The 17,683-nt window shown below is 42.2% G+C and overlaps 1 protein-coding gene across 2 annotated transcripts in view; it reads left to right on the forward strand.

The window, feature by feature from the left end:
- Adamts16 (ADAM metallopeptidase with thrombospondin type 1 motif, 16) overlaps nucleotides 1-17,683 on the forward strand; it is a 129,947-nt gene that overhangs the window by 68,467 nt on the left and 43,797 nt on the right. The window contains 7 exon segments of one of the 2 annotated variants that reach the window (NM_001372015.3): nucleotides 591-744; nucleotides 2,746-2,841; nucleotides 6,607-6,755; nucleotides 7,742-7,914; nucleotides 9,621-9,751; nucleotides 11,256-11,379; nucleotides 11,930-12,174. In NM_001372015.3, coding sequence (NP_001358944.1) covers nucleotides 591-744; nucleotides 2,746-2,841; nucleotides 6,607-6,755; nucleotides 7,742-7,914; nucleotides 9,621-9,751; nucleotides 11,256-11,379; nucleotides 11,930-12,174 — 1,072 coding nt within the window. 2 annotated transcript variants of the gene reach the window in all.

Here is a 17,683-nt window from a genome sequence, read left to right on the forward strand (position 1 = left end):
TCCTTGAAGAGGAAGCTGTAGATGCTGTGCGTGTATCCCTCAGCCTGGAAGTGGGGGAAGAGAAGAGGATAAGGGGAGGGAGGAAAAGAAAAGAGGGAGGGAGGGGTAAAGGATAAGGGGGAAGGGAAGGGAATGAAAGAAGGGAAGGGAAAGGAGGGAGAGAGGGAAAGAGAAGGGAAGAGGAGGGGAGGGAGGGAGGGAATTGCCGTATTTGAGATAGTTTGATTAAGGTTTGATTTCATGGCAATTTCCATAGTCTGCCTGTGTCTGGCAAGACTGTTATAAATACTTCTGTGGGGGAGCCCTCGCGTCAGACATCTGCTTGCAATTATTCAGCTTCATTCTCCTTGATGAATGATAAGCTTGAGGTTTCTAATGGAGAGCAATTTGTCTTAGATAGGTAAAACGTTTTGTGAATAATTTCAGAAAAAGTAGCTTCTGTATTTAAATTTAACCAAGAAAGATATGGTACTGAGCCTCGGGGGGCAAATAAGCTTCTCTCTAAACAAAATCTGTCATCGAATTGCACGAGAAAGGATACACAATTGGTGGTGTATCCCTTGGTAACTAACTCATCCTGTTTTCTTCAGCACCGCCCAAGCAATATGCCTTGCTGACCAGCCGAAGCCTGTGAAAGAGTACAAGTACCCGGAAAAGCTGCCAGGACAGTTATACGATGCAAATACACAGTGCAAGTGGCAGTTTGGAGAGAAAGCCAAGCTTTGCATGCTGGACTTCAGAAAGGCAAGTGGTTAGTTACCGCCACATGCTCACTACACTGTGATTCATAAAACCATTCTGTTTAGTGTAACTGACAGTGATGTATTCCACATTTATTGGGCACCTACCAAACGTCAAATCCTATCTGCCGGGACTGGCCCAGGGTAACAGGAAACACATGCTTTCCTGGCAGAGCAGATGATGGGAGATACTGTTGTGGGTATCAGCTTCCATTTGGGAGTTCACTTGACTTGTTAGGTCAGATCTTTCTTTCTGATTTATCACGTGGGAGTGAGTGCAGTAATAACGTTTAGTTGGTTTAAGTTGGCAAATTAATACCCTGCGTTTTTCAGATAATATTAAGAAAACAATGTTCCCCACCCCCATTCCACCAGGATCACAGTCTACTGGAAGGCAGCAGTACATCATGGGGCTTCTGACTATTGACTTTCCCATGTAAAGTATTTATAGAGCAGTTCCTCACAAAGGTGATGTCTCTGTAGCCCTCAGGATGTCTCTTTGGTGATTTCCCACATAAATCCTTCACAGAGCATAGATCCACACACTGGCTAGACAGGGAGCATCCAGATTAGGAATTTGCTCTACATAAAACCACAAGAAAAACTTCTCATAAATCAATGGAAGTAACTAGTTTTGAGGTTCCTTTTATTCTGGTTTATAATGAAATCGAGAATAAAATAGAAAAAGTGCATACAGTCTTCCAGAAATCCCTCAACGCTTCAGGAGTGATTGAAGTGCTCCTGCCTCACCGCTGCTTTCCAGCACAACCATCTTCTAAACTCAGTCAGGTTTCTTCTAAGGCCAGTTGCCCTTTCGTGGGAAATAACTAGAATTTTTCCTATGTTATTCTTATATATGGTAAGGGAAAAAACTTATAAAACTAAAGTTTTTGTTTAAAGATTAGACTTTCCAGGCTGTACTTCTGGTCTCTATACTATCTGCTTTGTGACATTGAACCACGCCATCACTGGTATCCCAACACTATAATAAAATATAAACAATATCAAGCTAAGTATAGGCTATTTGTTTATTATTGATGAAATGATTTCATGGAGTGAAATTAAATCATTTTAAAACCTATCTATTCTACAGAACACGCTTTGCTATTAGTGTCCCAAATGAGGTGCTGCTAGCTTATACACCCTGCAGATGTCGGCTCTGACCGTATCTTCTCTTCACCAAATAACTCCTTTGTCTGATAGTATTGCTTATGTCTTTATCCCCATGTTGCCATCTGGTTCACAGTTCAATAGAGGTGTAGAACCTTTGAATTACATTGTCCCTCTTAGTTCTATTTCTGCCAGCACCTGCTTTGTCTAACCAGAGACTCTGCATGTAGGTACATATATAGTTAGAATTCTGTGTCCCCTTGACTCCTAAAAGGATGGATTAGTGAATGGGTCAATAGTTTCATGGATAGGTGGATGTATGCATAATATACATGGTGTATAGATTAATAGACATCCAACAATATCTTGATCGTTGTTAATTCAAAAATTGAGGAGTAGATACAGTAATAAGTAACTATGGTCTTAGATACTTGGGGAACTGAAGTAGAACGATCACTTGATCCTGGGCATTCAAAGACAGCTTGAATAACAATAAGACTCTAACTCTAAATATAAAGGAATCAGTAAGAAATGAATAAAAATTAATTTTCACATGTGAGGAAATAAATGGAACTAGAGTTGGAGAGGAAGATATGACCAAACAATATTTCATGTTTTAAATGACATTCATGGATTTTCTTTATGCCTAGATTACGCCTATCTTACCTTTTGGTTTAGAACATATGATTTGCATATTTCACGGTTGAATAAATACAAATAGTAAAATTCCATGGATGGAATTCAGAGGGGCCAGAGTTCAGGTTTTTGGGTGTCTTCCTGAGTTTCCTTCCGTGTGGCTGAGGGGTCATTCACTGGTTCCCAGTTGCTGATAGGTGTGGGATTTGATCACAGATGTGTAGAATATTTGTAATAGTAATGGCTTCTCTTCCTTTAGGACATCTGTAAGGCCTTGTGGTGCCATCGGATTGGAAGGAAATGTGAGACTAAGTTCATGCCAGCAGCAGAGGGTACACTGTGTGGGCAGGACATGGTAAGATGCTGACTCCTTCAGAGTTCTCTACCCCAACCTCAGTCTTGCAACCCACACACCACACTCCTCTTACACCGGTGTTTGAAAACCAGCATTTCTCATACATGTGCACACCTACATCCTTGCTAAAACACCCTGACTCTTCTATGCTCGTATCACTATTAATAAGCTATCACAACAGAATTGGTAGAATGAGCAGTCAGGCAGTAGTGAATGATTGGCTGTGTGTTGTAAAGTGAGAGACAAATCAATCGCCCAATTCCCACTGACCAATGAAGAGCAAGTGTCACCGCTGCTTAGGACTCAAAGACTATTGGTGAAATAGGAATGTACTCTACCCAAGTAATAACTTATGGTTTTCGTTTGCTATGTAGTGTACCTTTTTATGATACTAATGGAGCAAAAGAGAAATGTGCACTTAAGCTTGGTGCTTAGCCACCAAGCTTGAATTCCCGGTTGTATCGCAGGCCAAGTACATGTAAATCTGACGTCAGGCACAAAGCCAAAGCCCACATTCAGACTGAAGCCACTAAGAAAGAGGGAGCTTCCCTGAGACCAGCATGCAACAACCACTCAGTCTGACCATCGTGTTACCTCTGCAGCCGACTTCCTCATTGCAAGTGAGATTCATGACTGACAGTTACATTCTAGTGGTGAAAGTAGCTCAACTGACTCACAGTGAAAGCCTAACAAAAAGCTTTTAGTTTCCTGAAAGAGACCCTGGGTAAAAAGAAGCACTGGCTTTGGAATCTCTAATCGTCAGAGAACACTGGGTAATAATGTTCCCAAATATTCAGGCACAGGCCACCACACTAAACAAGACATCGCCTATTTTCAATTTTTGAACTTGACCAGGACTTGGCACGTATTCAGGAGTCCCAAGCTCTGCAGCAAGATGGCCCACAGGCACTGGGTAATGCTGTGCTGCTCCCGTGAAGCAAGCTTCTTCCTTTGTACACAGGCCTGGCCTTTGCTTACCTGTTCAGGAACTCAGATCTCCTGTCATCTTCAAAGCAAGCTTGTCTACCTAAGAATATTCTCAAGTTAGTCAACTTGCTAATCCTGGCTTCTGTGTTTGCCATTACCTGTGTTAGTAAAACCTTTGGACAGGTGGTTTTAAAAGTGAACAGATTGAGCAGCAAGCATACCAGACCTCTTCTGCCCAGCAGAGGCTCTCCTCCACAGGCATACACCTGAGCCTTACTCTGGCCTCTCCATCTTGTGTTTCCCCTGAGGGTGGGGCTGTTTGAGACTAGGAGACCTGTTCCTACCCAGCTACAGAAGCCTCAGTGAGCAGAGGTGTCTGCTAGCACTTTGTATTGTCACGTGCGGTGAGAGCAGAGGCTGATACAAGAAATAGAATTTTTTCCTTATAGAGAAAACACAAAGACTTATGTGGATAAGATTTTCAAAATGATTTGCTTTGTGTGTATTTTACTTAAGATGTAATTCATACCTTTCTCCCTTTACTTTCCTCCCTCCAGCCCCCTTACAGTATTCTCCCCCAACTCCTTCTGTGTCTCCTTTGCTCGCAGATAACCTCATATATACATATATATATATGAACAATAATAATTACGTATCAATAATATATATGCACAAATATATAACTACAACCTGCCGAGGTAATTTTTACTGTTTGTGTGCAATCATGTGCATATTGTTTCAGGGCCAACCACTCTTTACTGGACAACCAATAAGAGGCCACTTCCCTGGGCGAGTCTAACTCGCTTTCCCAGCAGTTGTCAGTTGTCTGTAGTTCCTTATCTAGAGGTTGGACCACGTGTCCCCCTTCCACATTCTCATGTGTATGGATATTATCATTGTTCAGATAATGGTTATGCCACCATTTCTATGAGAGACTATTACACAGTGGACTTTCTGGCATTCCAAATGGTATACCCTTTTTGCTCCCTCTTCTGAGACATTCCCTGAGCCGTAGATGCAAGAGCTGTGACATGGGCATATCCATTGGGCCTCGGCCCTGTAATTGATTGATCTCTGCATTATGCCTGGTTGTACGCATCTGTGATGGTTTCCATTTTCTCTAAAGAGAAGCTTCTTTGATGAAGAGTGATGACTATACGTATCTATGGGTATAAAGATGGGGTTTAGAATGCAGTTAGGAGTGTGCTGTAGTAGTGGATTCTCTTCCAAGACCTCATAGCCCCAGGCACTTTTCTAGGCTTCTAATACTACGTGTCTTTCTTCCTGTTGGGAGAGGCTTAAGTCCAGTTAGACAGCTGTTGGTTAACACCAACAAGTATGGCACCTAATATCTTGCCTTCTTGGCCTTTTGTTGTGGTTAATAGTTGTCACAGCTGGGTAAGACTGTTTACTTTCCTCCCCTAGCATCCCAAATAAGATCATCTTGTACCATGGAATCTAGACTAACTTTCAGGCCAGATACAGCTCGAATAATCAAAATCCTGTTTCCTAGGCATGTAGTGTCTTCAGCAACAGGGGATCATGTTGATTTGAGAGTCAATCAGTGGCAGCTGCTATATTTTGTATTATTTTGAAAGTCACTTGGAGTATGTGACTGACCATTCTGGATGGGATTTTTAGTGCCTGGTACTAAGGTTTTTGTTAGTCCATGGTTTTATGGGAAGTATTGTCAGGTTTAATGGCATAACATCCTTCAAGCTACACACACACATACATGCACATTCATACATATACAAACACATATACACACATAGACACATAGACAAATACACACACACACATACACATACATACACACATACACACACTATGTATGTGTGTACATGCATATATTCATATTTGTTGTGTATAATTTTAGGTAAATAGAACATAATATGAGTCCTTGAGGCTTCATCAAACAACCTTGGATTATTTGTCCCTCTTTGCTTCTTCTCATTCTCTATCAACCTCCCTCCTCCCTGTCTGTTTTGAGCCCCCGTCTCCATCTGTCCATTTCCTGCTTCATGTCTCGTGTACCCTGCTATTCCTGCATATTTATGGAAAGCACATCCATGGATCCATGATAGTCAGATGTCAGTAGTTGGTTTGACAGGTTTTACCCCATCCACCCGTAATCGGCAATTGAGATGGCGTCATTTCCGTTTTTCAGAAGTAGCATTGCTTTCTGTCAGGACCCAGGTCTTGGCTCAAACCCTAGAGACAGCCCCTTTGTGTGCACCTACTGCCCATAAACCAAGCTCTGCTTATTTAACACAAACAGAACCAGGGAAGGCGTTTGTCTTCCCGATCCTCAATGGAAAAGCTTCATCATCGCGTTTAAGGTTATACTTTGAGCCTAGGTGTTCGGGAGTAAAATCCAGGTGCTGGCCAGATATGACAGGGTGCTGAGTCCCAGTTCTCCCTAGCTAGGCTCTTCTACTCGAGACTCTCTTCTACTCGAGACTCTCTTCAAAATGCAAGTTGAGAAAAGAACCTTGTTGGTGGAAGTCAGGGGTCATGATTTCAGAGACAATCCACCAGACAGATGTTCAGGCAAATATTTGAGTTGTGTCTGCCCTCCTCTGGGAGGTCAGGCTTCTGTGATGACTGATCCATGTGTCTTTTGTTTGCAAGCATTCATCAGGTGCTGCTGCATTTGGAAAGGTAAATAAAGAAACACTAAGTTGTCTTTAGTACATGCCACTTGAGTGCAGATAATCCAGTGTTTGCATATTTTACAAGATCCACCCCCACCCTTGGTATTACAAAAGGAATGAAATGAATCCACCTATGCAGGACTCACATAAATTACTTTTAATTTATATTTAAAATGTTTAGTGGTGTCGTGGAGGACAGTGTGTGAAGTACGGTGACGAAGGCCCCAAGCCTACTCACGGCCATTGGTCAGATTGGTCCCCTTGGTCCCCCTGTTCCCGGACCTGTGGGGGAGGAGTCTCTCACAGAGACCGTCTCTGTACCAATCCCAGGTAGGTTCATGATCTGCTTCCTTATGAATGAACCCAAGCTTGCTAATACCAGCACTTACAAACGTCTATAGGGAACACTAGGAAGGGAATTTCACTCCATTCCCTAAACGTTTCTCTCCCTTTCATGTGGTTGATGATGCTTACTGCTTCCTGGCAACCAGTAAAAGATAACTAAGCCATCAGGGCAGTGGCAAAACTAGCTTCTAACTCTATGGCTTAACATAGTATGATGCTATTCAATTCTCTAATTATTTTTGTAAGGAAGTGGAGTCTGAATGAATGTCTCCAATAAGAATGACTCTTTTATGCAAAAAAAACAAATATTATTGCTTTTCCATCAAATATATTATTCACTTTTACAGCAGGCAGCCTAATTTCAACAACTAGACTGGGAGAGACAGTTACCTAGCTTGGGAAGTAAAGTGCACTCAGGCTCCTTTCAGAAATAAGTTATGTTACTCTGTTGCACTTATCTGCAAAGCACAAAGCCCAAAGTCAACGTTTGCTCCACAGTCCTCTTGTACACCCACCCAGGCTCATGGAGATTCTCCAGAAACCAGCAGGCTCATGGGCTGTTGGGTGATGCTCTGACTTGACTCACAGGTCTGATGTTCTGGCCTTGTCACAAGGAGTCTGGTAGTAGAAAGAAGACGATGTTGGCTTTCTACCTCAGTATCTCATTCTAACCAGGGCATCTTAGAAAGTCACCATCTTTCTCAGTAGCAACCCTCCAAGCCCTCTGTAGGGTGTGAGGGGCAGCTCACTTTCCTACCTTTCCAGAGAATGCTGGAGAACAAGGAACAAGTATAGACAAGCCTGAACCTTGAACTCTACCCTACCCTCCAGCATCAGGACCATGGCACTCAGGATGGACTCAGGAAGATACCTCCCTTCAGTGCCCACTCTAGTTACTATTAGCAGCTGTGTCGCCCCAGTGACCATAATATCCAGGAAGAGCTGATCTCTGGCTGTGTTATCCATTCCAGACCATCTCATGGAGGGAAGTTTTGCCAGGGTTCCGCACGCACTCTGAAGCTTTGCAACAGTCAGAAATGCCCTCTGGACAGTGTGGGCTTCCGTGCTGCCCAGTGTGCTGAGTACAACAGCAAGCGTTTCCGAGGGTGGCTCTACAAGTGGACGCCTTACACCCAAGTGGAAGGTAAGTTTCTAGGCCTGCTCTCTAGGGTGCCCCGGGCTATGTGACCTGCTTGGAACGCATCGTATGTCTAGCACTGCCATGTTGCAAAGGGCAGATAATGTAGATCTAGGAGCCCAGGAGAACATGCTTCTTTGCTGGGAGTGGCTTGATCTGGCCTGCCCCACTGTCATGGCCTCCTACCAATATTTCACATGTAAGTCAACAGGCTAGATTTGTTGAATGGGTAGTTATTTAAAAAAATAAGAATGACAGGAGTTGCTGCTGGTATTGCCATAATTGCATGGCCCACTGCAAGCTTAAATATTAAAAGCTAAATGAAAAATTTACTATGCTTTATTTAAAAATGAATAAATTTCTAAATATACTATATCAGTGAAGTCTTATTCTCTAACTATACAATAAGAAATGTATGCACAGAGTGAGTTAAATTTACACTTACCAGATGGAGAAAGTGAGTAAGTATTAAGATATATATAGCAGCTAAAATTATAAAAGTGTTGATTTCAAGAGGCATGATTTGGGGTACATTTAAAGAAAACATAATGTTCTCATTGTTTGGAACATTGTATTGGAACTGAGAAGTCTGGCCAGGCTAGTGGCAGAGGTCCTGGGGAAATACAAAGCTAAGACAGTCCATCTGGATGTGCGTCCTTCATTTCAGTACATATACGCCCATGGTGGACCTTTGAAATTACTGAACCCTAGGTAGGGAGTGGCCAGCATTTCATACAAAGTAGATTTGGTTTGGTTTTTCTGCATAAACTGTAAAACTGGTGCCCACAGTAAGCATAGCACTGGGCCAGAAGAAAAGCCTGTGGGGTATGACAGAAACAGAACTTAGCTGTGACAGGAGGGTGGCGTGTGTGCTTTCCCTAACTTTGCTACACTGTGGCATAATCATATTAAGCACATGCACAAGAATCTGTGAGTGAGTCTCAGCCTGAGAAAGTGCCCCAGACAGTGAGGCTTTTCCAGATTCAGCGTTTCCAGTTTTATCCAGAGAGAAGACAGAGGGTCCCTGCAAATGCTTCAGTTGTCTCTAGGAACGGTGAGGCCCTGCAGCATAAGGGAGCTCTGATCCCTGGGGCCTTGTACACCAATGTTCCTACAGAACACATTGAGCCCTGGACACTGTAGTTAACATTTCTTCTACCATTTAAAAACACTGTTTAATACTTACCATGTATAATCATGAGAACTTTACATAGCGTTAGATAGAAAACACTACCGATCATTATATATTCCTGTAACTCAGCCTTTATATAGTAGATCATAAACACTGTAGTCCAGTCAACAAATGCTCATTAATACCTACTATGTACCAACAACTACATAAAGGAATATTAGACAACAGGCACTAGAAAAAATAAGAGTGAAACATTAAGTAACATCAACAACAACAATAATAATAATTTGAAGTGTTTTACCAATAATTACATTAAAATTTCTTTACAAGGTCCTTAATGGTGGCACACACCAGAGGCAGGTAGATCTCTATGAGTTCAAGGACAGCCTGGTATACTAGCATATTCCAGGCAAGACAGGGAAACAGTGAGGCTCTTAAAAACAAAATGTCTTTGAAATGTGTTATTGTGTGGGATTTATTTTAGGGGGTAGACAACCAAAGAAGATCTGAACCACAGAGCGAAAATCACCGAGCTTAAGTGTCTTTCTTATTTGTGTTTGTGTGTGTATTTCTTTTTAAGATCAGGACTTATGCAAACTCTACTGTATCGCAGAAGGATTTGATTTCTTCTTTTCTTTGTCAAATAAAGTCAAAGATGGGACTCCATGCTCGGAGGATAGCCGTAATGTTTGTATAGATGGGATGTGTGAGGTAATAATGATCGCTTATTCATTCAACAAACGTCTCCAGACAGTCTGCTTTGTGCCAGGCATCCTGTGAGGGCTAGAAAGCGAGACATATGAGAGGAGTCCTTCCCCTCCAAGTCCCAGCCCAGGGGGAGAAAGCCAGAAGAGCTCATGTTGATGGCACTGCTTTGTGATTGAGGTGTGTACAGAGCATGAGCAGAGGGGAGAGCTGATTCTCAGACGTGGGTCTAGAGCATTTGTGGGCACCAAGGAGGAGGGAGCATCCACACCTGAGCTCTATCTCTTAAGGGTGCACTGGAACAAGGGTGCCGGGAGGAGAGCACGGTGGTTTTGGCAAGCCAGTAGGGTGCTCAAAAGGCAGCTGTGCTCTTGGGGTGCTGAATGGATGAAGACATGAACAAGAACTCATTCAGGGGACCACTGCTAGGTAGACTAGGAACTGGGTTTGGGAAGAGCAGACCTACAAGGGGCACAGTTTCTGGGCAGTGTTATAGTGAGTCAGTGAGGTCACTTCTCAGCTATCATAATGATCTCCACGTGATGGACAGTTCAGAGGAGCTGCAGCATGGCAGGGGATTTGAGCAACCACAATACCCCAAAGTCTGGGAAACCAACCCAAAATTCTATGAGAAATTTGGGAAACCTAAGTTCGTTTAGTGGTAAAATCTTCCTTGCACTCATGTATTCTGCTGGGTGGTCACTTTCTTCCTTCCACCTCAGGTAGAGATTTGCAGTATAATTAATGAGGTATAATTAATGAGTAATCTACTCATCATGGTCTCAAGCCCTGCAGGGAGCCATACCCATTAGCAGACTTGACACAGTCAACCATTCTACATTCACACACAATGGCATTACAATCTATGCCTGGCCCTGAGAATTTCCAGCAAGGGACAAAGACTACAGTTGCTTTGTTTCTGAGTGCATTTTATTCTCTCAGGTACCTTGATAGGAAATATGAAGAGAGCAAGAATTATAGAAATGGGGGTTGGGGATTTAGCTCAGTGGTAGAGCACTTGCCTAGCAAGCGCAAAGCCCTGGGTTCGGTCCCCAGCTCCGAAAAGAAGAAAAAAAAAGAATTATAGAAACGATAGCAAACGCCTAAAATTCTACAGCCTTGCATAGATCTAAGCTCTATAAATCATGATGAGAGAGTTTCTGTGCAGTGGCAACAAGTTCCAGTCACAAGCAGATCCTGTGTGAACACACTCACAGTCAGCTTACCAAGTCAGTCTGAGATGTACTCCAACACAGTCCTCCAGCTCTAACTGCCAGACCTGAGGAGGAATACTACACAGGACAGATAGCACATCACAAGAAAGAGATCCCGGTACACCAGGACCAGCCATGCTGTGCACATACCGGGATCCATCACCCATTTGTTAACTACCCCATGTTGGAAACTTGTTCGGCTGGAGTGGGAGGAAGATTTTGTCATGTGGTTGGTGATGTTGTCACATGTATCATCCTTTCTTTCATGAATGATTATGACCTCGTGGGTCCTCCAGAAGGTTGGCTGTGACAATGTCCTTGGATCGGATGCAACTGAGGACTCCTGTGGGGTCTGCCAGGGGAATAACTCAGACTGCGTCATGCATAGAGGACTCTACAGTAAGAATCACCCCACCAACCGTGAGTACCTCAGAATCGTGTACATCTGCACAAGGAGGGATTCAGCCAGAGATTTTGTTGGGAGGGGCTGAGGGAAAGGAAACAGAGGATGCTTAGAGGGATGAGGTCTTCCATGGAGGCTTTTTCTTTTTTCAATCTGTGGGTCAGACGACCCTTTCACAGGGGTTACCTAATTGGAAACCACTAATATCTATGTTATGTTCATGCAGTAGCAAAACTACAGTTATGAAGTAACAATGAAAGTGATTTTATGGTTGGGGGTCACCACAATGCAAGGAACTGTATTAAAGAGTCACAGCATTAGGAAAGTCAAGGACTACTGACCTGGAGCTTCTGTTTTTACCTAGAAGTGGATGTTAAGTCCTTAGAATTAAAGTGATCCTTAGCAAGACTGCACATTACATACAAGATTACTTCTGCAACCGATGAAAAAAGACGCCTATAGGTGTCAGTAGTAAAGCTAGAGGCAGATCTGTCAGTTCTAAACATGGACTCTCACATCCAATTGTGGAGAAGCTAGATGAACTAAATACTGCATTCCTCTATCCAGAGTACTACCACGTGGTAACCATTCCCTCTGGAGCTCGGAGCATTCACATCTATGAAACAAACATCTCTACCTCCTATATTTCTGTGCGCAATTCTGTCAAGAAATATTACCTGAATGGGCACTGGAGTGTGGACTGGCCAGGGCGATACAAGTTTTCAGGTACCACCTTCAACTACAGACGATCCTACAAGGAGCCTGAGAGTTTAACCTCCACTGGACCAACCAACGAAACACTGATTGTGGAGGTAGAGACCAGCTTTTGGTTCTGGGGCCAATGAACTGGATTTCCTGTGGGATTATTGTTGTGGTTTTAATTGGATGTATGCAGAACTGTAGCAACCAGAAACAGGAGCAAGCCATCCAGCAGGCTCAACATGACAGGAGACATTTTGCTATTGTCCACCATTGCTTGGTTTATGAAGCTGTACATGTACTACATGTGTTATCATCTCTGGGTCTTTATCAGTAGGTTTTATGAGTGATAGCTCTTTTATTTTAATAAATATTTTAGTTAACACACAGCTTATAGGCTTTGTTATCACATATTTGAACATGTGTGTCCTTGGGCGTTGTTGGTATTCATCCCCTCATTTGCCCTTTCTTGTCCCCCTCCCCTCATGCCACTCTCCAACCACATAGGCCCCCTTCTGATTTAAGGTCATGGTTGGATAGAGAGACAAAGATGATAGATAAATAGAAATGTATAGGTGGATATATAGGTAGATATGTGATGATGAGGATAGATTATAGACAGATGAAAGATAGATAGATAGATAAGATAGATAGATGGTAGATAGATAGTAGACAGATGATAGATAGATAGATGATAGATAGATAATAGATAGATAGATAAACCAACTGATAGACAGATGATAGATAATAGATAGATAGATAGATAGATAGATAGATAGATAGATAGATAGATAGATAGACAGACAGATAGATAGATAGATAGACAGACAGACGGATGATACCCAATTAGCAGAAGTCATATAAACGTGTGATTCTGTCTCTCCTCCTACTTCTGTGTCTTGATTCCCTTTTTTTCCATTTACTATAGTCATTCTGTCACCCTTGTCTACTTTTATGTCATACGTGCATTTGCATATGTGCACATATGTGCAAATCCCAGATCTGAGTGGAAACAGAAACATTTGCTGAGCTTACTTGCCTGTATTATGATCTCCAGTTCCATCCATTTCCCTCTAAGTAACATAATTTCATTTTTCTTTCTGCCTGAGCAAAGCTTATTTGAGTATGTGTACCACACAGTCCTTAGTCACTTGCCTGTGCATGGCTAGGGTTTTCCATGTCTTGGCCATTTAGATAGTGTTACAATAACAAGGGGTGCACATGCATCTCCGTGGTGAGCTGTTCTAGTTCCTTTTTCATGCATCAAGGAGGAGTGTAGCATGTGGTACTCTACTATTCATTCTCTGAGGAAACATTACATTGCTTTCTTTAGTGGCTAGCTCTATCAGCACTCCTCTTTCCCTATAGTCTTGACGACATTTATTAACTACCATGTCACTGTCACTTGATTTCTTAATGATTGACATTCTGACAAGAATGAGAAACTTAGAGAAGATTCAATTTGTAGTAAAGACTAAGGATGTTGGACTCATTTCTATGTTGGCTGGTTATTTGTGTATCTTGCTCTTGGTCAATTCCATTCATTTGCTCATTTATTGATTAGATAGTCTGCATCTTAGTAATTAACTTTATGGTACTTTACACATATTAGATATTAATCACTTATCTGGTGCATGTGATCAATGATTCTTCTTTCACCTTGTCTCCTCTGATGATACTGTGCTGTTTTATCTTTTAATTTATTTTTTTCGTAGACTATATTCTGGTTACAGTTTTCCCTCCCTCAATTCTTCCCAGATCTCCCCACCTCACCACACAGCAAATTCCATTCCTTTTCTTTCTCTGTCGTTAGAAAACAGCAATCTGACATAAACAACAATAGTAATGTGTTTGTTTTATCCTATTCTGTTTCGTTCATATTTTATCTCTATATATTTTTAATACTATGCAGTTCTATTTTTTCAGCTTTGATTATTTCTTGACCCACAGAGTCCTGTTTGAAGTGTTTACCTACAACTACATCATGAATAAAGTCTATGCTTCCCTCTCCTAGTTAAAGCCATTGATGAATTTTGTGGGGTTTTGTTTGTTCTTTGCTGGCTGGCTGGCTGGCTGGCTGGCTGCTGGCTGGCTGCTGGCTGGCTGGCTGGCTGCTGGCTGGCTGCTGGCTGGCTGGCTGGCTGGCTGCTGGCTGGCTGCTGGCTGGCTGCTGGCTGGCTGGCTTGCTTAACAAGATGAAGGCTCTGAATCTAGTTTAATTGTTCTACACTTGGACATGCAGTTTCCCGAACATCACTGAAGATGCTGTCTTCTCTCCAGTGTATGCTTTGGAAACTGTGTTGAAATTCAGGATATTCTATCTGAAGGAGTTTATTTCATTCTTTATTTATTTCACTGGTCTCTAAGTCTATTTCTGACCTTTACCAAGCTGGTTTTGTTGCTATGGCTCTTTAGCATAAGCTGGAAAACTAGGTATTGTGATGCCGTCGGTGTTGTTCTTTCTGTGTGGATCTCACTGGCCATCCTGGATGCTTTGTGTTTCCAGACGAGTTTCAGAATTATTTCTCACATCTTTTGGAGAATGTCATTGAATTATGACAGGAATGGCATTGCGTCTGTAGATTGCTGTTGATGGTGTAGCCTTCCTCAGTGTACTAATTCAGTTAAAAGAACCATCAGTTCTTTATGCATTCTGGTTTCTTTTTCAGTTTCTTTATAAAGCATTCTGATGATTTCGGTATTTAGTCCTGTCCTTTCAGGTGTTATGGGTGGGATTATTTTCCCAACCTCTGTGTTGGTATATTTGCTGTTTGGAGAAAAACTTTGGATTCCTCTGTATATTTTCCATAATATAAGTTGGCTGCTGATTTCTTTTGTTTCTCGGATGGTGTTTCTGTAGGGTATCTATTTCGTCCCTATGATCCATGTGTACTATAATTCTGAACTTTCTTGCTTTTTTCTGTCTGAGTTTTATTTGTCAGTGTGTTTCCACACTGATGGAAAGCGTGGCAGTGAGGTTGCCCACTGTTACTGTAGCTGGGCTGATCAATGTCTATTTAAGCTTGCTTTATGAAGTTGTATTTATCAGTGTCTGTACCTGTGTATGTACGATTCCTATATTATCTTGACAGATCTTTTTTTTTATTAACTTGAGTATTTCTTATATACATTTCGAGTGTTATTCCCTTTCCCGGTTTCCGGGCAAACATCCCCCTCCCCCCTCCCCTTCCTTATGGGTGTTCCCCTCCCAACCCTCCCCCCATTGCCGCCCTCCCCCCATAGACTAGTTCACTGGGGGTTCAGTCTTAGCAGGACCCAGGGCTTCCCCTTCCACTGGTGCTCTTACTAGGATATTCATTGCTACCTATGGGGTCAGAGTCCAGGGTCAGTCCATGTATAGTCTTTAGGTAGTGGCTTAGTCCCTGGAAGCTCTGGTTGCTTGGCATTGTTGTACTTTTGGGGTCTCGAGCCCCTTCAAGCTCTTCCAGTTCTTTCTCTGATTCCTTCAATAGGGGACCTATTCTCAGTTCAGTGGTTTGCTGCTGGCATTCGCCTCTGTATTTGCTGTATTCTGGCTGTGTCTCTCAGGAGCGATCTACATCCGGCTCCTGTCCGTCTGCACTTCTTTGCTTCATCCATCTTGTCTAATTGGGTGGCTGTATATGTATGGGCCACATGTGGGGCAGGCTCTGAATGGGTGTTCCTTCAGTCTCTGTTTTAATCTTTGCCTCTCCCTTCCCTGCCAGGGGTATTCTTTTTCCTCATTTAAAGAAGGAGTGAAGCATTCACATTTTGATCATCCGTCTTGAGTTTCGTTTGTTCTAGGGATCTAGGGTAATTCAAGCATTTGGGCTAATAGCCACTTATCAATGACTGCATACCATGTATGTCTTTCTGTGAATGGGTTAGCTCACTCAGGATGATATTTTCCAGTTCCAACCATTTGCCTACGAATTTCATAAACTCGTTGTTTTTGATAGCTGAGTAATATTCCATTGTGTAGATGTACCACATTTTCTGTATCCATTCCTCTGTTGAAGGGCATCTGGGTTCTTTCCATTTTCTGGCTATTATAAATAAGGCTGCGATGAACATAGTGGAGCACGTGTCTCTTTTATATGTTGAGGCATCTTTTGGGTATATGCCCAAGAGAGGTATAGCTGGATCCTCAGGCAGTTCAATGTCCAATTTTCTGAGGAACCTCCAGACTGATTTCCAGAATGGTTTTACCAGTCTGCAATCCCACCAACAATGGAGGAGTGTTCCTCCTTCTCCACATCCTCGCCAGCATCTGCTGTCACCTGAGTTTTTGATCTTAGCCAATCGCACTGGTGTGAGGTGAAATCTCAGGGTTGTTTTGATTTGCATTTCCCTTATGACTAAAGATGTTGAACATTTCTTTAGGTGTTTCTCAGCCATTCGGCATTCCTCAGCTGTGAATTCTTTGTTTAGCTCTGAACCCCATTTTTTAATAGGGTTATTTGTTTCCCTGCGGTCTAACTTCTTGAGTTCTTTGTATATTTTGGATATAAGGCCTCTATCTGTTGTAGGATTGGTAAAGATCTTTTCCCAATCTGTTGGTTGCCGTTTTGTCCTAACCACAGTGTCCTTTGCCTTACAGAAGCTTTGCAGTTTTATGAGATCCCATTTGTCGATTCTTGATCTTAGAGCATAAGCCATTGGTGTTTTGTTCAGGAAATTTTTTCCAGTGCCCATGTGTTCCAGATGCTTCCCTAGTTTTTCTTCTATTAGTTTGAGTGTGTCTGGTTTGATGTAGAGGTCCTTGATCCACTTGGACTTAAGCTTTGTACAGGGTGATAAGCATGGATCGATCTGCATTCTTCTACATGTTGCCCTCCAGTTGAACCAGCACCATTTGCTGAAAATGCTATCTTTTTTCCATTGGATGGTTTTGGCTCCTTTGTCAAAAATCAAGTGCCCATAGGTGTGTGGGTTCATTTCTGGGTCTTCAATTCTATTCCATTGGTCTATCTGTCTGTCTCTGTACCAATACCATGCAGTTTTTATCACTATTGCTCTGTAATACTGCTTGAGTTCAGGGATAGTGATTCCCCCTGAAGTCCTTTTATTGTTGAGGATAGCTTTAGCTATCCTGGGTTTTTTGTTATTCCAGATGAATTTGCAAATTGTTCTGTCTAACTCTTTGAAGAATTGGATTGGTATTTTGATGGGGATTGCATTGAATCTGTAGATTGCTTTTGGTAAAATGGCCATTTTTACTATATTAATCCTGCCAATCCATGAGCATGGGAGATCTTTCCATCTTCTGAGGTCTTCTTCAATTTCTTTCCTCAGTGTCTTGAAGTTCTTATTGTACAGAACTTTTACTTGCTTGGTTAAAGTCACACCGAGGTACTTTATATTATTTGGGTCTATTATGAAGGGTGTCGTTTCCCTAATATCTTTCTCGGCTTGTTTCTCTTTTGTATAGAGGAAGGCAACTGATTTATTTGAGTTAATTTTATACCCAGCCACTTTGCTGAAGTTGTTTATCAGCTTTAGTAGTTCTCTGGTGGAACTTTTGGGATCACTTAAATATACTATCACGTCATCTGCAAATAGTGATATTTTGACCTCTTCTTTTCCGATCTGTATCCCTTTGATCTCCTTTTGTTGTCTGATTGCTCTGGCTAGAACTTC

The sequence above is a fragment of the Rattus norvegicus genome, chromosome 1 (assembly GCF_021556685.1).
Source record: "Rattus norvegicus strain SHRSP/BbbUtx chromosome 1, alternate assembly SHRSP_T2T, whole genome shotgun sequence".
In the NCBI taxonomy this organism is placed as follows: Eukaryota; Metazoa; Chordata; class Mammalia; order Rodentia; family Muridae; genus Rattus; species Rattus norvegicus.